The sequence below is a fragment of the Pelodiscus sinensis genome, chromosome 3 (assembly GCF_049634645.1).
Source record: "Pelodiscus sinensis isolate JC-2024 chromosome 3, ASM4963464v1, whole genome shotgun sequence".
Classification (NCBI taxonomy): Eukaryota; Metazoa; Chordata; order Testudines; family Trionychidae; genus Pelodiscus; species Pelodiscus sinensis.
Window position 1 is genome coordinate 60,008,034 of NC_134713.1, and position 21,744 is coordinate 60,029,777.

General features: G+C 42.0%; 1 protein-coding gene across 5 annotated transcripts in view; it reads right to left on the reverse strand.

Moving 5' to 3' along the window:
* Positions 1-21,744, reverse strand: part of UBE3D (ubiquitin protein ligase E3D) — a 105,936-nt gene extending 84,192 nt beyond the window's left edge. For 3 of the 5 annotated variants that reach the window (XM_014569944.2, XM_075923815.1, XM_014569946.3), the window contains exons 1-5: positions 21,424-21,741; positions 19,819-20,015; positions 16,936-17,026; positions 9,634-9,865; positions 3,034-3,103 (exon numbers count right to left, since the gene is read on the reverse strand). In XM_014569944.2, the coding sequence (XP_014425430.1) occupies positions 3,034-3,103; positions 9,634-9,865; positions 16,936-17,026; positions 19,819-20,015; positions 21,424-21,482 (649 nt within the window). In that variant the 5' untranslated portion in view covers positions 21,483-21,741. Of the gene's footprint in view, positions 1-3,033; positions 3,104-9,633; positions 9,866-16,935; positions 17,027-19,818; positions 20,016-21,423 lie in introns of all 5 variants that reach the window. The other 2 variants (XM_075923814.1, XM_006115896.4) reach the window with 2 other exon arrangements.

Here is a 21,744-nt window from a genome sequence, read left to right on the forward strand (position 1 = left end):
AATTCTGTAAACAAACAAAGACAATATAATGTTCTAAATGGAGAGAGAGAAAAAAAGAATTTTTAATCACAATTGCATCAGATCTACTTTTGTACACAAGCATCTAGTACAATATGGTTACCTCCAGATACAAAAAACAAGTATACACAACTGTAGCATGAAGTATGAGTAGATATTGTAAATCTTGGGCTTCTTGGAGATAGGATTAGAAGCAGGGATGTAAAATCCCATTTAATTGGTTAAACAGTTAAACATAGTGCTAATACTACATTTAACAAATTAAAGAGGAGTGGATAGGGGTGTTCCAGAGGGGCTGGACCGGCTCCCACGCCTTCTGGGGTCAGGCTAGCGCAGCCCTCACCAAAGGCTGGAGCTGTTCCAGCCCAGCAGTTCCTGGCCCCCGCATGGCCTAATATAGAGCCTCATCACAGAGTCTCATGAAGTAGTACACTTAGTGTAAATAGACTATATTTGAGACCCACTTATTCTAAATGTAATTCAGTGCTGACATTTTTTCCTTTTCTATATTTGTCATTCCATTGTAGAAAACAAAAAGCTTAGTGAAAACAAATAACAGGTTTGCCAAACACTCCTCAGGACACCAGGAGACGGGTCCAACAACATAGAAGGTAACATTTTAAAGTAAATGCCGAGCACAGAAACTGAACATAGAAAAAAAATTATTTTACATTTACTCAAGGCAGTTGCCATTGGATTTTTACTAGCAGTGAGAGAAGTTTGTTTGAACAAAAACAGAAGACTCACAGGACAATTAAAGCTGCATCACATTTAAGACAAATATATTTTACAAGGTAGAACAGAGCATGTAGATTGGAGTAGTTTAAACTTCTAGTTAAAACTAGTGTTCCTGCAGTGAACGTGTCCAATAGGCAGTTATGCTCAAGTCTGCAGAGTACGGCCTTTAAAATCTATTATATATTTTGAAGAGTTTGTTTGTTTGTGGATTTGTTTGTGCAAAATAAAGTCATACTTCAGGATTAGCTACAGCTACCAAATTTTGCATAAAGAATCCTGCCACTTAAATTAGCTGAATGAACTATGTTTTACATTGGAATATGCTGGGTGAAATATTTAAATAATTATTTTTGTTTTTCACTGGAAAAAAGTCATGACTAGTATGATCAGAGTTCATACAAATATTTGCTAACAAAATTAAAATCAAGTCACCTATTCAACTGTCATTTTAGAGCAAACAAAATTTTTACTCTTACAAATCACAAAATAATTCAAATTAGTTACTGAAAGAGTAATGGAAGCTTTACGAGTTTCTGATACAAATTTACTTCAATATATATTCAATTATATATTCAATATAATGAATAATGTTTGAAGTTGAAATCCTATAAATTTAAAACTGTTCTTTTATTTCCCTTTTGCAAGCACATTAATACAAAAATTCTATTACATATATTTAATTTCTTGAATTTTCCTATAAGTGTAATCTATGCAAAATGACTTTTCTTAGTCAACAAAGGGCCTCAGCAGTTACTGTTTAATATATGCAAAGTAGAAAAAAATTAAAAAGAAACAAAACAAAAATAGCAGCAGTTAACACAAAAAAAATAAGAACAGTGTCTATACACACACACACACACACACACACACACACACACACACACACATACACACACACACACGAGAGATTAAAATGAACATTAAGTTTTTTGTATGGATGTAACATCTCTCACCCACATTTCTTATATGACAATTCCTTCTCTCCCATCCTTTTATCTGTCTTTGTCTTTATAGATTTTTAAACTCTTTAGGTCTGAGGTATCTTATCTATAGGTCTGTATAGCATTTTGCACATATTATATTCTACTGCAATGTAAATAAATAATGCATACCACTCCCAGGCAATAATCTCAACTCAAATATTTATATATAAAAATTACAGATTTATAGATACCCATACCAGTATTAACAGAGTCAGGGCACACATTATGTATTCCTATTATATAATATGTTATTGCAACCATGCAGATAAATTAGTCCTCAATACATTAAAAAGATCTTGCCAAATGTTAAGCGGTGAGATTTTATAGCCATCTTTTCTGTATTACCAGTATTCTAGCACTATTCTACCACTTTTCTGTATTAGTTTTAGTTAGGAAGGAGATTTTTGTTCAAAGAAATTATCCTTTGCATATGGTTTATAAAAAGTTTATTTTACCTTATTTTGTTTAGAAGAGCTATTTACAATGGACAAACTGCATACTAGAGCTTGTACACGAAACAAGTGGTTCCCAACCTGTGGCCCATGGATCCTTGGTGGTCTGCGACATTACTGCAGGGAATTTGTGGAAAGTTTTAAATGTAAGGATCAGGCACACCACGATGGGCCCAATCCTTCCCTCCCCCCCCCCCTTTACTTTCCTTTTTCTCTCTGTTTTTCTTTCATTTTCTTTCTTTCCTTTTCTCCCTCGGCGGGGGGTGGGGGGGGGGGCGCGGGGGAGTCAGTGAAATTTTAATAGACTGAAAAGGGGTCCATATGCTTGAACAAGTTGGGAACCACTACACTCAACAACATTTACTAAGGTACACAAAGCTTGCATTCCAAGATTAAATTGGAAATGTGTCCATGATACTAAGGAGACATCTTTTCAAAAATAAATCTAAACTGCTTGTGTTCATATTTTAATCTTTAAATATTATTTCAACTCAGATTTTCTCATATCACATCTTTAGGTGTAATTACAAACCCATTTTATAACTCAGCAAGTAGCATGAGTCAAACATAGCAAAATAAATGTATTCCTTTTATAAGTGCTAAAATACAGAGAACAATATGGCCAGATGCACTACATAAACAAGGATCAAAATAAGTTATTGGGGCCAATAAACTCATAGTTCTGACAGTATAAACAATCTCACCCTTTCAGAAGTGAAGGAAAAGAACCCACAGGAATCAACTCAGCATCCTATTGATAAATTATTTTTCTCCAGAACTTTTAACCTCTAATGTTTAGTGAGAGAGCCAGCCAAATATGGTTTTGTTTGTGTAATCCATACCTGATGATACCGTCTCTCCCAGCATTCTCTTGCAGCGCTTACAAATTACTGTGGTATTTTCCTTTGATTTCTGTAGGACAGAGAAATGCCATTTAAATGTCATTCAACTCTTCTAAATAAGAATGCATAATTTTAACATATTCTCCAGAGTGCACTTCTTTATTCTGCACTCCTTAGAATGCTTACATATATAGAGATGTGAGCTGTTTCATTCACTGAAGCCCTCTAAACTTTCTGAGTTACTTAGAAATTGTGTGTTTTATTTAAATCTTACAGTACATGGTACAAATTAAACCCAGTATTCATATTTAAATTGAATATTGCTGAAAAGATAACTGACAACACTTATAATTCAAACAATTTCATTAGCAAGACTTTTGCATCTAGTATGTTTCATTTGGGGTATATATGCCGCAAATATATTTCACAGGTATTTGTTTAGGCTTACAAGTCTGAAAAAGAACTTTCACCTTGAAAAAAATCATATTGAAGCCAGATTTATACCCACACAGAAAAGTAACACCTATTATAAAAAATTAGTTGAAAAAATGTGTTTTTTTAATTTATTATGACTTTAATAAAAGATGGTCACATTTTTCCACTGTTTCCAACTCTAATGAAGCGACACTTTTACTAAAGCCAGCTTGCCTCTCAACTTTAAAATCATGTGTGATACAAGTCACCATAACGTATGACAAATGACCAAATGTATAATTTGTGTTGCTGCCTGCTGTACCATAAATGACAGATTATGTTGTTTTCTCACAAAACATTTTTAAAGAATGTTTTCCCATTGTGTGATGGAAATGTAATTATAATACAACCAAATCAAAAATCTTACCTATAGGAACAAAGAATATAGTGTGACAGGTCAGGCTAAAGGTTTAAATTAGAAGGGGAAGAGAGGCAGCTCTAGTAAACAGAAAGGGCCCTGGCTAATTAGGGGAGGGTTATTCAGGGCATCCAGGAGTAGCTGACCCACAGTTATCATGGGCAGAGTGGGAGCAGCTGGTGGGAGGGAGGGGACTGCTATACATCAATTAGGGTTAGCTGATCTCATTTGAAGCTGCCACAGGGCCTTTTAAAAAGCCTTCCCTACTGGGGGAAAGTGTGGAGAGTGGAAGAGGAAGTTGGAAAGAATAACAGATAAGGAGACAATCTGAAAAGTTGAAAAGGGGAATGGCAGCATTCCACAGACAGCAGGGGAGGGGAAGAGCTCTGCATTCCACAGACAGCAGGGGAGGGGAGGAGATCCCACAAGACATGTTTGGGATCCTTTTCCAAGTAGCCTGAGAGTTGAGCTACTAGTGGCTGGAGAGGACTGTTTACCCAGCCTCAAGCTGACCAGGGGATGGGATGCTTATCCCAATTCCCTTCGAGCCAGGGGACAGAAGTCCAAACCCCAGCAAGGGCAAGCAGGGCCTGCTTTCATGTATAAGCAGAGAAATATTGAGTAGGAGTTAGGGATGATAACAGGTAACTGGTAAACATTACCCTTACTGGTTGATGCTTACTAGGTCATGGTTAAGCACTACCTAGGGAGAAGCCCCCTGCCCCATGGCCTGAAACAGGTAGAAGGCTGCTCTAGCCCCACCAGGGCTAAAAGCAGCAGGATGGGGAAGGGGTGCGAGAGGGGGTGTGGCTCTAGTCTAGCAGGGCTGGAGCAGCTATTCCATCCCCATTTATTAGGTAATTGGTTAAACTTGTTTAATTGGTTAATTAAATGGGATTTTCCATCCCCCGTAGAGCAGTAGTATCACTTCCAATAACTGTCTCTAGTGCTGTATATAGAATACGGTGTCAAGTTCTGGAGTCCATACTTATACTTCATAAAGCTCAATCTAGTTTGATTAAGAGATGACTTGATCACTGTCCACAAGTATCTATAAGGTGAAGAGGTTTATGACAGTAGCTCTTTAACTAGCAGAAAAAGATATAAAATCCTAAAGTTGAAAGCTGAAGACAGACAAATTTAAGCTAGAAATAAAGTATAATTTTTTAAAACAAGGGTAATTAGCCATTGGAAGAACTCCCATAGCGACATGGTGGATTTTCTGTGACAAATATCAATTTTTTATTTAAAGGCTTTATTTAAGAAACCTATTAAAGCTCAAACAGAAGTCATGGGTTTGAAAATATTACTTCATCAGATTTTTAGCTTGTGTTGTACAGGTCAAACTAGATAATTATGGTGGTCCATTCTGTTCTTAAAAATGTACCTGTCTGGGAATATTAGAGATGTGGGTTCTATTCCTAGCTCTGCTAAAAGGAACCTTGTCAGGTGAAAGTCAGGCTTCCTCTAGTAAAAAGGGCTGCCTATTAGCACTTGTTTCTAAAGAGACAATCACAAATGCTCTCAAGAAAGATTCTTATTTCCTAAGATTAGGAAACTGAGGAGACAGTCTATACTGCAAATCTCAACTAAGCCAGGAAACATCTATAGTGATTCTAGTGGGGACATACAGGTTGGGATTTCTCCAGCCTCTGTTGACTTTTACAACCTTAACAGGACACCTTATACAGGGTACGTCTACGCTACATTCCTCTTTCAAGACAGGAATGCAAATGCAGACAAACGAAACTGCAAATGAAGTGTGGTTTTTGAATTTAACGGTTATTTCAAAGAAGGGTTTTTTTCTCGAAATAACTGCATCTAAACAGCGTTTCTCTCGAAATAGGGTATTTCGAAAAAGCAGCTGGCTGCGATTATGCAAATGAAGCACAGGAAATTCAAATCCATGCTTCATTTGCAATTTTGTTTGTCCTCATTTGCATTCTTCTCTCAAAAAAGGAATGCAGTGTAAACATACTAACAGGAATTGTAGATCCCATTGTACCAAAGTTTGAGCCGATGAAGACAACTGCAACTCCTTTCCCTTTCCCAACTCCCTCCTCTTTACTCTCCCCTAAGAGGTATGGAGTAGAACTTACTTTCATTCTCTCTCTCTCTCTCTCTTCTTGGCAAGGAGTTTGGATTTCTTAACACATAATAAGGGAAGGCAGGGGTCGGGGCAATATAAACCGTATTCCTCAGATAACTGAGTTTTTCAGCTAAAAGTTACATCATGTGGCTGAGAGTCGTGCAGTGTGGTACCTAAAAACTCTGAGAACTCAATGGTATTACTGCTTAAACAAAAAGGATGATACTTTTACCCAGACTAATTAAATCAATATATCTATGTGACAACTCACAGCTGCCGGCAATCTGCAGATGGAGGCAGATCCTCTCCTAATACTTTTTTTGTGTGTGTTTCTATTTCTAAAGATCCTTGATATTGTCTCGGGGAAAATATTTTCCCCAAGAGACATTATTAGGATGCTGCGTGACCATGTGACATTTAAAATGTGTGTTATATCGTTAGACTAAGATGTGAGCAATATGTTTTCCATGGCAGAAAATTGTCTTGGTCCCACAGGAGGCAGAGAGGATTGTTTAAATATCTCTACTACACTCCTGCTACTGTTTTGGTCACAGGCACACACTTTTCAATGACTGCCATGCAATTAAAGAGGGACTTTCATACTAGTGCAAGCTGCATGAATATATTATAAAATCAGAACACTTGTACCATCAGCAATCCATGTTGTCTGTAATTTTCTTATAACCTCTCCATATTATGAAGAATTTTGTATTTCAATATGAATTTTTCCCTGATTAGTCCAGTTTTGGATTGATCTTAAAGCTGTGCTCATTTGCTTGTCAACTGACTGATGCTGGAAATCAATGAGTGCACATTAGAGTTTCAGTACAAGAGCAATAGAAGGGGTTTCAAACAACCCAGTAAGAAATCTTGGCATCAAGGCAATTTTTAGGAAGTGAATATGAAGATTCATCTCATTCGAAAAATCTTCAGGTGCCTCTCACAGGAGACTTCTCTCATTTTTTATTGGAGCTTGCACGACTATGTGGTTCTGAACATCAATGGTGCAGAGCATTTAAATGAGACACTTTGTTTTGGATGCAGCTGCCCAACATCTATACCCACAAGTGCTTTAGTTGCAACCCTCTCTGAGCTACCTCTCTGAGTCCCTTTACTGCCTGTGGAAGCAGTTGCTTATAAGAGACTTGACAGTCCAAAGATTATGAGAGAAAGGGGTTGAAACAAGCCTAACTCTCTGGGCACCACAATTTCAGTAATAGATTCTAAACACAGAGGCCATGCTGAACAGATAGGGTTTACTCTTTGTTCAGAGAGACGTTTCTGTTAAAAGTCCTGAAAATCCAACAGCTGGCATCTCAAAAACCCAAAAGAAGATCAAGCATGGGAAGAGGCAGAGCCTGAGACTCACAGCACATGGAATTCATACTATGATTCACAGAGAGGCTCAGACTGGTCAGTCCTAGCCTAAAAAGCTCTGTACGTTACCTGAAGACAGTATTTTGCCAGGCAAGTGCAGCTAAACAAAAATATTTTAAAAAGATGAGTCCATTTTCCCTCCACCATTTTCATTGTGGGAACATATATAAATGATATTGGGACCCAAACCACAGCCTGATTTTGACAAGTTCTGTATATCCCAACTGTGTGATTTATATTTACTTTTTAGTGTCCAGAATAGTTTCAGCAAATGTACTTACCCTTTGACTCCATTCTTAGCTTTTGGGTTTTATTTTGCTACTCTTTGATTCTTCCTACCATAGCAGAGGTACAGTTTTAATTAACTACCAATCTGATTAAATAAAGCCTGTAGTAATGGACCACCGTTTCCAGTCAAATCAAGGCTGATTCAAGGATTCTACTACTTTACTCTCTGGCAATATGAAATCCCATTTTGCTTTAGCTGCTCATCTTTGCAAGTACAGGTTGAACCTCTATGGCCCAGCATTCTCTGGTCTGGCAACATCCATGGTCTGGAAGGACCATGGATGTTCCTGGACTAGAGAGCCCCAGCAGAGCCGGCCAGCAGGACAGGAGTCCACAGGGCATCAAAGCCTGTTGCCAGATGGGCTGGGAAACTAGCAGGGGCGCCGGGATCCACAGGGTGGGCAGCAGAGCTCACAATGGGCCGGGAAGCTGGTGGGGCTGCCAGAGGGCTCTGTTGAGCTTGCAGCCAGCAGGGCCGGGGGGGGCGAGGAGGGCAGAGGGAGCTGCAGAGCCCACAGCTGGCAGAGCCACAAGTACAGGCAGTCCCCAACTTATGTCAGATCCGCACTTACGAACGGGGCTCTCTCGCCCCGGAGCTCGCAGGCAGCGATCCACCACCTCGACCTCCGGGGCGAGAAAAGCTACTCCCGGTGCCCCTGGTCTGCTGGGGACCGTCTCCAGCAGACCAGGGGCACTGGGAGCGAAGCCGCAGCTGTGGCACGGTCCCGCGCCTCTGAGGCTTTGCCAGAGCAAAGCCTCAGAAGCACGGGAACCCGCCGCTGCTGCAGCTTTGCTTCCGGTGTCTCTGGTCTGCTGGGGACTGTCTCCAGCAGACCAGGGACACCGGGAGCGAAGCCGCAGCGGGGGCACCCTGCTGCCGCTGCGGCTTTGCTCCCCGTGTCCCTGGTCTGCTGGGGGGGGGGGCACAGCTAGTGTACCCCCCCCACCCCCCAGCAGACCAGGCTTTTGTTGTAGACCCTGGGGCAGAGCAGCTGGGGCGCTGCCGGTTAGTCCCGCAGCGCCGCTCTGGGCACTACTGGACCAACCCGACAGCACCCCAGCTGCTCTGCCCCAGGCGTCCTAATTCAGCCGCTGCTGGTCAGTTTCAGCAGTGGCTGAATCAGGACGCCTGGGGCAGAGCAGCTGGGGTGCTGCTGGGTTGGTCTAGTAGCGCCGAGGAGCGGCGCTACTGGAGCAACCCAGCAGCACCCCAGCTGCTCTGCCCCAGGTGTCCCCAAGTCAGCCGCTGCTGAAACTGACCAGCGCTAACTACAGGAAGCCCGAGGCAGAGTTGCTCTGCCCCAGGCTTCCTGGAATCAGCCGCTGATCAGTTTCAGCAGCAGCTGACTTTTCTTAAGTTGAATCTGTATGTAAGTCAGAACTGGCGGTCAGTTTCAGCAGCGGCTGAATCTGGACGCCAGTTCCGACTTACATACAGATTCAACTTAAGAACAAACCTATAGTCCCTATCTTGTACGTAACCCGGGGACTGCCTGTACCTGCAGGAGCTCCCACCAGAGTTCCAGGGCTGGCAGGTTTGCTGAAGCCCACGGGGCTGCTGCCAGGAGACCAAAGGGAGGGATGCTAGGTAGTTGGGGAGAGGAGCCCAGTAGAGAGGCTGGTGCAACCCTCTCCCCCCACCCCGGCGCTGACCTTCTCTGGTCTGGAAACTCCTTTGTCTGGGACTGGTCAGATCTTGAGGAAGTTGGACTAGGGAGGTCCAACCTGTACTGTACTAGGTTCTCTGAATAGTATTTTTACAGTGATTCCAACCGTATTTCAAGGCGGAGGTTTCTGAATCATTTCTTGTTGACCCAGGAGATACTAAGACCAGGAGTAATTATTCTGAAACTGCAAACCATAATCTAGAACTTAGTCTAGCTTTTAGGCAACAGATGTTAACTACTCTACAAACCTTGAACTTAATAAAAGTCTTTCAGTGAAATGGCCACTACCCAAAATAAAATAAAAAATAAAAAGTCACAACGTGAGACATTAAAACAAAATACTTTACCAAGGCAAAGCTCCTCTCAGAAGCAGAATGTTCAGTCTCTAAATGGACTATTTCAGTTGCAGGTACATATGACTTACTTCCTGAATTCACCAGAAAGTAAGTGTGTTCAAAAAAACAGTCGTCATTCTGAGGATGAAGAGCACTTTTGGCAAAGGGATTGGGGTGGCAGCACCATTCCTCAACCAAAGCACTCCAGTTTTCACTTGGTAGGGGAAGAACTCTGAGAAATGTCCTAGCAGAGGAAAGAAAACAAGATATTTCAATCTATTACAAGCATTTCTAAAGGCACTTGTCTTCACACTGCAAAAAAACCAAAAGTCTATCAAATATGACATTCCCTCCCTCCCCAGAAGTAAGAGCTGCCTTCCCCACCTTCAGCAAAAGGTACATATTTATAGATACTGAAGTCCACTGGATGAATTCTGAGAAGGCAATAGTAATAAATCATGACAAGATTATTTGGGAATGTCTTGCATTATGATAACAGGTGGAAAGACTCAGGCTCAGCCTGATCTCCAGCAATTATACTGCAGAAATTGGCATTGATAACTAGTGAAGTGAAAAAAATACCTTGTTTTTTAGCAGTGAAAAACAAAGTCATGTGCTTTTTAAAAAAATGTATCATCTTTTAGATCAGATGCCCATGCAATGTCAACACAGGTCTTAAGAACTACTAAGCAAGGCCACTTAAGCATTCCAAAGCCCCTCCGACAGGGACGCAATCAGACTCTGAAGCAAAACAAACAAAATTAAAAAAATGCTATAGTGCTTTTTCTTGTACTAGATAATGCAACCTGAAGTTAAACTAAAATTTAATTTGCAGAAGTCACACATTCCTGAAGACACCTTACCATATGTCATATCTCAAAGTCAGAATATATGTTAACACACACACTGGTGTACACAAACAATTCTATTTATCTGAAACATCTACAGGCAGTCCCCGGGTTACGTACAAGATAGGGACTGTAGGTTTGTTCTTAAGTTGAATCTGTATGTAAGTCGGAACTGGCGTCCAGATCCAGCCGCTGCTGAAACTGATCAGTTTCAACAGCGCTGAATCTGGATGCCAGTTCTGACTTACATACAGATTCAACTTAAGAACCCCAGGCATCCCCAAGTCAGCTGCTGCTGAAACTGATCAGCGGCTGATTCCAGGAAGCCCGGGGCAGGGGCTTCCTGTAGTCAGCCACTGGTCAGTTTCAGCAGTGGCTGACTTGGGGACGCCTGGGGCAGAGCAGCTGGGGTGCTGCTGCGTTGGTCCAGTAGCGCCGCCGCTCCTCGGCGCTACTGGACCAACCCAGCAGCACCCCAGCTGCTCTGCCCCAGGCGTCCTGATTCAGCCGCTGCTGAATCTGACCAGCAGTGGCTGAATCAGGACGCCTGGGGCAGAACAGCTGGGGTGCTGCCTGGTTGGTCCAGTAGCGCCCAGAGCAGCGCTACGGGACCAACTGGCAGCGCCTCAGCTGCTGTACCACAGGTGTCTGGAGCAAAGCCATGGAGCACGGGGGCAGTGGGACAGCCCAGATGTGCCGTAGCTGTCCGCTGCCTGCGTGCTCCACGGCTTTGCTCTGCTTTGCCCCCCCCCCCCCCCCGTCCTCCTGGTCTGCAGACCAGGGGGATGGGGGGGGGGCAAAGCAGAGCCAAGCCGCGGAGCGCCCGGCCAGCTGATAGCCCAGAGCGTCTGGGCTGTCAGCTGATCGCGCGCTCCGCGGCTTGGCTCTGCTTTGCCCCCCCCCCCCCCCGTCCCCCTGGTCTGCAGACCGGGGGGGGGGGGGGGGGGGCAAAGCAGAGCCAAGCAGAGCCAAGCCGCGGAGCGCGAGATCAGCTGACAGCCCAGACGCGTCTGGGCTGTTAGCTGGCCGGGCGATCCACGGCTTGGCTCTGCTTTGCCCCCCCCTCTCCTCCTGGTCTGCAGACCAGGGGGACGGGGGGGGAGGGGGCAAAGCAGAGCCAAGCCTCGGAGCGCGTGGGCAGCGGACAGCCCTGTCCGCTGCCCACGTGTTCCGCCGCTTTGCTTCCTCTCCCTGGTCTGCTGGAGACCAGGGAGAGGAACCCCGTTCGTAACTGCGGATCCGACATAAGTCGGATCCGCGTAACTCGGGGACTGCCTGTATATGCAGGAGTGGGCTGGGGTTGGGGGTTCTGGCCTGGAGATTGGGTGCAGGAGCAAGCTGAGAGTGAGGGGGATCTGGGTGGGAGGGAGGGACCAGGAGCGGGCTGGGCATGTGTGGTCTTGGGGCAAGAAATGTGTGAGAGGGGAATGGGCTGTAGGGTCTGGACATGAAAGAGATGGGGGGAGGGGGCACTTAACTGGTTCCATGCCCCCTGTAGCTCCTACACACTACCCCTGCTTCTTCGATTTGCTGGAGTGGGGAGCAGTGGGGAAAGCTTCCAGGCGAGCTGTTTCCTGTGCTGCCATTCCCCCAGCTGGAATGGCAGCACAGGTGGGAAGCCATTACTGATGCTCCAAGCTTGTGGGGGGAGTGCCAGTGCAGATTCTCCACTGCGGGAGGTGTAGTGGGAGAGCACCAAGCCCACCTGCAAGATGGTCATGGACCACTAGTGGTCCACAAACTAGCGCTCTTGTCCCACAGATGTGTTGTTAAGGGCAACTCACAATCTCTGAGCAGATGCTTACATATTTTCCCATCACTGCAGTCCAGCACTATTATGTCTCTCTAGTCTCTTAAGAGGCCAATATTTTCCTGGATACTTTCTTATGCCTTTTGTACTCTCACGTAGAAGTGAAATATTTCACAGGTTTCCTTCTTTCTAGATAACAATACATTTCAAATTTTGTTAGCACCTTATCAAAATCAATACTGTCTTCAGAGGAGAGCTGAAATATATTAAAAATCTCTAGGGTCCTGAACCAGCTACAATTATATAAAATCACTTTCTTGGCAGTACCCAGTCTGTATTACATAATGTAAAAGTATTACAAAGCCTGTTGTAAACTGGCACCTGTCACTGCGTGATCTTTACCGCAGTCCAGAGTCACCCACCTTGCCTTCCCAGAGACCTGTAGTCTCCACCACAGTACCCCACCACCTTACATAATAGCAGCCTGCCAGAGTTTGCCTTATAAAAGGGACTGCACAGCCCATCTACTCCTCTGGCTTGTCCATCCTATGCACAAATATAGCTCTTCTATTACATTTGGCACTTTGTACATCTGTGAATGGGCAGCCAGGCTCTGGGCCTTTATCTTTCTCTAGAATTAGATACATGACATTAATTTAATGCAGCACCCGTTCAATTTCAGACGACTTTGAATTGTATTGAGCAACAATCTACTAAAGCCCATCTAATACAACCACATGGGCTTACTAGGGGCCCAGGCCCTCAATGAGAACCCACCCTATTGTAAGACACTCTACCCACCCTATTGTAAGACACTCTCTCTTTTAATGTATATAAACTCTCAAACTGTTGTCCAACATTAACATTTTTCAGAAAGTATACATTAAAATCCTCTCTAATGAAAATTGATTTGCATTATGACATTTAAAATACAATTAGATGCCTTTAAAATATGTAGCCTACTCCCCACCCCACCAAAAAAATCCCTCATTGAGTTTAGAATAATATAACTTTCTTCAACATAAATTAAGTAATCAGATATTTGCTCCATAACATTTGGGAATTCAGTCATAACTGTAATAAATGTAATGTAATTAACACACAGTATTCTGCATTAAATTTTGCAATGCATATGTAAATCTCTTGTATAGCAACAATAATTTTTGGCCTGATGGAAAGGGCAATCTCCTTAAAAGATAATGCATGAAAATTAATTTAAATTACATTCTGCTCTGCTCTCTGAAAGCTACTGAATGACGGAAGCAAAGCCTTGAAAGGTGTACCTTTTGTCTATAATCAACTCTTTTACACTATAATCAGTAGGAAAGAAAAGCATCCTGACAATCTACCCTTCATTGAGTAGTATGGAAGGGGCAGAGGGCATGATTCTGTATCTTGGGAGAGCCATGAGACTCATCGAAAGAATCAAGTTCTAACTTAGTTGATCTCTGATAAACTGCAAGGAAGACCTCCACATAGCTTTGCAGCCTTTTTCATCCTCTCTCCCCCAACATCTATGTATAACAAGCTATCTGTCATATCTGCTCACTACCCCTCCTCCTGTTGAGGCCAAAGCCAGAAAGAATTAATGTTGTTTCTAACACCATTAACTACAGTACTGACTTAAGCTTGGAAATGAGGCAGTGTGGGAAAGGAGAGAGAGTGCTTTGTATCCATGCTGTCATGCCCTTCCAGATTGATGTAACTCAGCCAAACCAAGGGGCTTCAAAAGGCTCTGTGAAAAGAGATGGTGGAGAGCCACTGCCATGCCTCACATTCTGGATATTTTTATTTCAACCTGATCTCCTGTGTGCTCAGGCATGGAGAAGAGTGCAGGACCCACATAGGAGGCTTCCTTGTGGGCTCTGCAGCTGGCCCTGCTCCCATGAAGAAAGCTGTTGGGCAGCATTTAACCAATAAGATGATCTTGTCAGTTAACTGGTTAAACTCTAACATCCCAACTTCAGACTTCATAAGAAAGAGAAAGAGATGTGTCAGACACACAAAATTCAGGTACAGCTTAAACACTTGTGAAGGATATGGGCTGCTCAAATCTGAGAAGTCGATTTGGCCCATTTAGCAGTAGAAGTTCAGCTCCAGATATGAAGGAGTTCAGCTCCAGATATGAAGGAGTACCAAATTTGAAGGAGTTCGCACCTAGGGTTTTGAAATCATCGGAACAGGAAGAATGGGAGAGAACATTTTAACACCGACATGTGTTACTGGTCACAGTACCCATTCTCTGGAGTAGAGGGTGCTCAGTGCGCACGCACAGTATCATGAGCTTCCGTGGGCAAAATCCACTTCTTCAGATGGTCTTGCCCATGAAAGCTCATGATACTCTATATATTTCTGTTAGTCAATAAGGTACCACAGGACTACTCATTTTTAAAAAGTTACAGACTAACACAGCAACCCCCGAGACTAATAACCACTACAGAAAGTCTTCAGAAAAACTGTATAATATTTCATTATCATGATTCTAACTTTCAGGGCAAGAACTAATTTTACCCTTTCCCTGGAAGAAAAAAGGTAGCTTTGCCCCAACACCTATTCTGGTTCATCACAAATATAACTTTTTGACAAGAGAGAATTAATAGGACAAAATGAGCAGAACCAACCAAGATTCCTGAAATGCAGAAGGATACAAAACCATAGAATCATAGAGCTGGAAGAGACCTCAGAAGGTCATCAAGTCCAGCCCCCTGCCCTAGGCAGGACCAATCCCAACTAAATCAACCCGGCCAGGGCTCTGTCAAGCCTAGACTTAAAAATCTCTAGGGATGGAGACTCTACTACTTCCCTAGGTAACCCATTCCAGTGCTTCACCACCCCCCTAGTGAAATAGTTTTTCCTAATATCTAACCTGGACTTCTCCCACCACAACTTGAGACCATTGCTCCTTGTTCTGCCATCCATCACTACTAAGAACAGCCTCTCTCCATCCTCTTTGGAACCTCCCTTCAGGAAGTTGAAGGCTGCTATCAAATCCCCCCTCACGCTTTGCTTCTGCAGACTAAACAGACCCAAGCCTCTCCTTGTAGGTCATATGCTCCAGCCCCCTAATCATTTTGGTTGCCCTCCGCTAGACCATCTCCAATGCGTCCACATCCTTGCATGTATACGTTATTATTTAAGAAATATTAATTTTTATTAAATAATCTTTGTCTTAAAACTTTTTCCTGAAGTATTTGCAATACACTAACAAAGCACTTCAGTATTTTGTAACAGACCCAGAAAAGTAAACTGGCCTATAACTATACTTCCTTATGTATGGATAAAAAGCCCTATACCCCAAAATACTGAAGAGGATAAGACTCATCTTCATTCCACAGATAGGAAGACTGAAGTACAGACAGGGGAAATGGCTTTCCTGGTATAGTGTAAAGCCACAAAAAAGAACCCAGATCTCCTAAATTCCAATTTTCTGCCCTAACCACTGAAACACATCATCTCCCTACTCTCATTATTTTCTAAGTTGAGTGACATGCCAAATGTAAACAAATAATGAAAGATTTGTTTAGGATAATTTCACTGTTAACAATCTACGGTGTACACAACTAACAGGTCAAGAGGCTTTTAAAATATAACTTTTAACCTGTTCATCTTAGTGAATGAATGACATAAATGGCAACCAGTGGTAACAGAAAGCTGAGAAACATTAGGACAGGGATAGATAATAAGATAAAATATATCATATTGCCATTATATAAAACCATGGCATATCACATCTTAAATACTGTATGCAGATGTAGTTGCCTCATCTCAAAAAAGGAACTGGAACTGAAAAAGATACAGAAAAAGACAATAAAAATGATTAGGAGAATGGAAAAGCTTCCATACATGGAAAGATTAACAGAACCGGGCCTTTTCAGCCTGAAAAAGAGACAACTAAGAGGGAGATCGATAGAGGTCTATAAAATAATTTATTATAAAAAAGGAGTGCTATTTACACTAGGGATGTTAAATTTCGATCAATCAACTGAGTAGTGTAATCAATGGAATTTCCATCGACTACTTGATTAGTTGATAGGGGGAGCTCTCGCTATCCCGCTGTGCCTCTGTTTAGAATGTACAAGCACTGCAGGTGGCTCGTGTATATTTCAAAGGGAGAGGCGCAGCATTAGGGATGTTTCTGCCTCTCCTGCCCCCCGCAGAGATGGTGCAGGGGGGAAATGGCTTTTAAGCCAGCTTCCCCAGCACCAGCTCCTGCTCCCCCACAACTACTGCCTCTCTTTGATAAGCACATGCTTATCGGGGAGTCGACTAGTCACTTACATCCCTACTATTTACTCCTCATAACACAAGAACTAGAGGTCACCAAATGAAATTAATAGGCAGCAGTTTTACTACAAACAATGGAAGCATTTCTTCACACAAAGCACAGTCAGCCTGTGAACATTTTTGCCAGAGGATGTTGTGAAGACCAACACTACAAGAGGGTTAAAAAAATAACTATATTAAACTAGTCTCTATTAATCTATTGCAATTAACCAAGATGGGCAAGGATATTGTCCTTAGTCTCTATTTACCAGAAGCTGGGAATGGGTGCCAGGGGACGGCTCACTTTATGATTACATTCTATTCATTCTCTTTGAAGCACTAGGCATTGGCCACTCTTCGAAGACACCTACTATACTTGGTCTGACCCAGTCTAGCCATTCTTAAGTTATGAAGCATTTATTAATACATAACATATACAATTGAATTGCTTACCGTTCTTTTATTATGATTTCACCACAAGACTGACAGTAAAAGATGCAACTCTTCTGTACCTCTGGACTTTCACTCAAAGTTGAAATTAATTCTGCAGATTTTAAAGAGGACATAAAAACGTCAAGTTCTTGTTTAATCTACATAAATTTGCACATAAAACACATAGGTGTCCACTCATTAATTCCAGAAAGCAGAGAGTCTAAAAGCAAGAAGAAAAACACTGGCATTTCACACACCACATTCTTTGTACTCTTCAACATCCTTCCTGCTTACAAGAAAAGAATAGGCAAACAGAACTGAAGGAAAATACAACCTATATTCACAGCATTTAGCATTTATTTGTAATATATATACTCTGTATTTGAGTAGACATTTTTAACAGTGTTGTAAGCTTATGTTGGAGAGGATGAAGTTTTTAACAGGGAAAAGAGAATCCTTTTAAAGTTACATTTCTGGTAAATTAAATCTTAACCCTATTAACGTTAGCTCTGCTGATCTCTAATTGCCATGTGATGGTGCTTCCACATTAAGTAGTTCAAAAAGACCAAAAAAAAAGCAATATTCTAAACTGTCATCTAAGTAGAGGTATAAACGTAGCAACAAAATATACTCTCTCTCTCTGGACGAAAAATGACGAGTCTCCAATATAACAATCCCCCCTGCTGGCCAGCAAAGTGAAAACACTCCAACTAAAGGTATTTCTGAGAACATATTTTCCCAGTTACAATAGAGAACTAAAAATAATAAATGTGACTTTGAATTAAAACAATGCTAAAAGTATACCATTTTAAACAGAAGAATTTGAACTTATTTAATGTGGTGCAGAAGTAGACCACATATTCAAAGTGGGAGCCCTAGGTTGCCTTAGTAAAAAATATGAAACCTGCATGGGTATGTGCCAGTCAGGGGTGTGCGTCAGTTACATGCATACACACAATCAAATATTTTAAAATACTAGTTTGTATTACAATGCATTGTTATTTGGCATGTGTGTGAAATTTTGGAATTTTATGCATAATCTAAGGGATGTAACTTGAAATCTTTAACTTTTGAAAAAAATCAGCATCATGAATACACTGTGGCTTTTTATTCTAAAGTGTCACATACAAGCTGAGTAACTGTGCATCACAATACAAACAAATTTAAAAATACCTAATTTGTGCATGTGTCTAGTCAGCCATCTTACATATATAAATGCAAGTTTCACATTTTTTTCATTGGTGCAACTTCAGTTTGAAAATGTAGTTTACATGTTTACTTCTGAATCATATTACATAACTTCTTTAATGAGAAACAATTACAAAATGATTTTTCAATTCAGATGCACAAACAGTAACATGCATAAACCACCTCAGTATTGCACAAAATAAGCCATAGAATTCCACTTTTTTTTTTCCCCGTGTAAAAGCTCCTGTCTTGTAATCTACATACATACAGTGGACACTACTACTGGTAGTAGAATTTGTCTCTATAGGTTGTACCTCCCTTAACCGGGACTCCCTGGTCTGGGAAGAACCATGATCCAGCATGGATCACGGATGTTCCTGGACCACAGAGCCCAGGAAGAGGGAGGTCTGGCAGTGGGGTAGAAGCGCCATAAGGGACACTGGCAACTCAGCTGGGAATCCAGTGTGTGTGTGGGAAGAGGGAAGGGAGAACTGATGGCATGGCGGGGAGCTCTAGCCTGGCCGTGGGCCATGGACCTCCGGCCCGTGCCAGGGACCTCTGGGCCCGTCCCCAGCACTCCAGCCAGGTTCATGCTTCACAGGCTGGGGATCTCCAGCCCCAGTGGCACCCAGGGAGCTCCGGCCCTGTCCCTTCACCCTGGCCACAGAACTCTGGCCCCAGCCACAGAGCCAGGCAGCTGCAGAGCTCTGCCCCGGCTGCGCAGCTCTGACCATGGCACATGACCCTGAAGGGGCTGAGGCAGCAACAGCGGCAAGCTGGAGCCCTAGCCCTGTGGCAGCACAGCCAGGCGGGGAGGGACCTTTCCTGATCTGACAAATCCCTTCGTCAGGACCAGTCAGGTCCCGAGGGTGCAAGGTCCAACCTGTAATTTAAAAAAAAAAAAAAAAAAAAAAAGGAATATGACATGACACCAAATTCAGAGTACTATGTGGCTTTCCATTGTGTCCTGTGAAAAATACCTTAATTTTTCACTTTAGCTATCAAATATGGTATATGAAATAGAAAGAGGAGAAAGAAAGACAACCCAGTGTGTCATGCATCACCCTTTTAACATTTGTAATGTATGAAATCAGAAATAAGAAAAGAAAATTTATGACCAGTTTTACCATCTTGAAAATACTGTATAGTCAGTTTTGCAATTTTAAACACTGAATTCTGACCATCTGTGCAATGACACAAAGGACCACAAAACAAGACAACAGTTCTTAACAAAGATGGGATTAGTGACATCCTTATGAAACAGGCTGGAATGAATTAGATTTTGCTCTTTGAGTCTTTGTGTGAGAGCAAAATACAAAAGAAGAAACTCTCAAATCAGATGGTAAAGTAGGAGTGAGTATTGAAGAACGGGGCTTTTCTTGCAATTATGTGTCTTCCCTTTTTATTCTCTTTTCTATTTTTGCATTTTCCTATCAAAGTTGTAGTAGGAGTTTGTTTTAATCAAGCAGAGTTTTGGAAATCAATTCCTATTTAATTTTTAATTTAACATTAATGAAAAACTTTTAAAAAATCATAAAGAGAAGAAAGTTCTGCATATCATGAAATCTAGTTAGTTTTTGTCACCTTTTTCTTCTCTTATATATTGGAAATAGCTGTAAAATATTAAATTATCCCAAAATAAAAATATATTTTCTAAACAATGGTCTTGCTTTTCTTTTTAAGGAATTAAATACACTAATATCTGGTCATCCTCACTTGTATTTGAATCTGCTTCAATTTGCAGCCTCACATGTAAACCATCTCCAGCTATGTACTGTAGTCCTCGGCAGGAAGAAGGAACAATCCTGACCTCTTCAGGAAAGCTGATCATATTGCAGCCTTGACAGCTTTTTATCTCTAATGATCCTGGAGACACTGAAATATCCACTGGCAAACTTCCTGCATTTGGCTCACTAGAGATTTAAAAACACACACATATTTGCTTCAGTTAGAAAGAAAACTTTAAAATGAGGGTTTAGTCACATATAACGTTGACTTGTTGAAACAAACTAAAATTCTCTCAAAGGTGAAATGCTTCTTTCATCTTCTTAAACTTTGTGGCTGTTGATGCAATTTTTGTTGAGTCAAACTTTAAGAAATGTACAAAGCTTATAAACAAAATTAATGCATGCTTTTCTGCAATCCCCAAATTAGTACAAAAAAGATATACTGATTGGGAAACAAGGCAGTAATGTAACTGTTTTTAACCTTAAAATCATGAAACAAAATGTAAAGGAAAACAGTTTTAATTGTTTGTCAAAAATCCCAGTCAAATGTTAAAATTAAAATTACACAAAAATGAGAGACAATGAAATGTTTACATACTAAAAAGATAATGCAGTACAAAGGCCAAAATAATTATAAATATAACGCCCAATCTTACTTCCATTTAAATCACTGGCAAAATTCCCAATGAATGAGAATGTGGATAGCACTGGGTCCAAAGGATCTGAACCTGAATTCCTTGCACTCATAAAATTCCCACTGAATCTTCAGAGCAGATTAAAACTTTAGGAGGAAATGGATCAATTCCTAAAGTTAATAGTTGCCTGTTCCCAGAGCATATTATCAGGGTGGCATTGAAAAACAAACCAATATGTTTAAAATGTAAAAACAGTATTTTGCAGGAATCAGAAAGGAAAAAGTCATTTTAATACTTTCTGTATAGGCTTGATGTGCCCTTGAAATTCACTAGGTCAACTTTTTCCAAGATGCACAGCAATTAATATTACACTTTTTATTACATATGGAATTCAGTCAAGATACCGAATTTCACAAATCATGTACGATGCCCACATAGTGGATGTTGGCAAATCTGCAAATGTTATTGTTGAAAGTGATTTAAGTATTTGTTGAGAGGAAAAGTCCGACAAGCAAGTTTATCTATGCAATGAAGTTTGGAGTTTAAAGAATATATGAAACAGAATCAGATAAATGTCTAGTAAATACAGGAACACCATCTAAATGTTTTCAGTTGATATGCAATGACTGTTAAGATTAGAAATTACATTCAGAGTAAAATGTATCATTACTTTGTGAGATTATAAGCTGCTGTGCATGCACAAGTGGAATAGTGAAAGACTGTGCTTAGGTAATCACCAGTCAAGCTACACAACAAGCGTTAGAGACATCTAAAAGTTGGGTGGGGGGGTTGTCATCCCCCCCAGCGCCTGGGGTTCTAAGAGCCAGGCTTGCAGATGCGCTGTCTCCATATTGCCCCCCAGAACAGGAGCTGCTGAACAGCCACAGCCGGTAAGCAAGGTAAGGGGCTCGGCCCCACGCAGAGAGGAGGAAGCGGACTGAGCCGCTCCTCTGCAATACCGGATAATCAGCAGCCCGCTCTGCATCTTCCGCCTGATCTCCATGAAAACTGTCTCCATATGGGCGCCGCGTGAAGCTCTTCTGCCCGGGCCCCTTCTGACACTCCCTGGAGATCGCCGAGGATACTCCCAGTCAAGCTGCCCGCCTGGTGAACTCGCGTGGTGCGGGGCGTGCCTGCAGCCAGCCCAGGAAGCTGCTTAATCGAGGAAACAGCAAGAGCAGAGATGCTTGGGCAGCTTCCCGGCCGCCCTACACAGCGCCCTCTGCAACACCCGCCTCGCACTGCTAAGATCCTGCAACGCTTCTGGAAAAGCGCCTCGC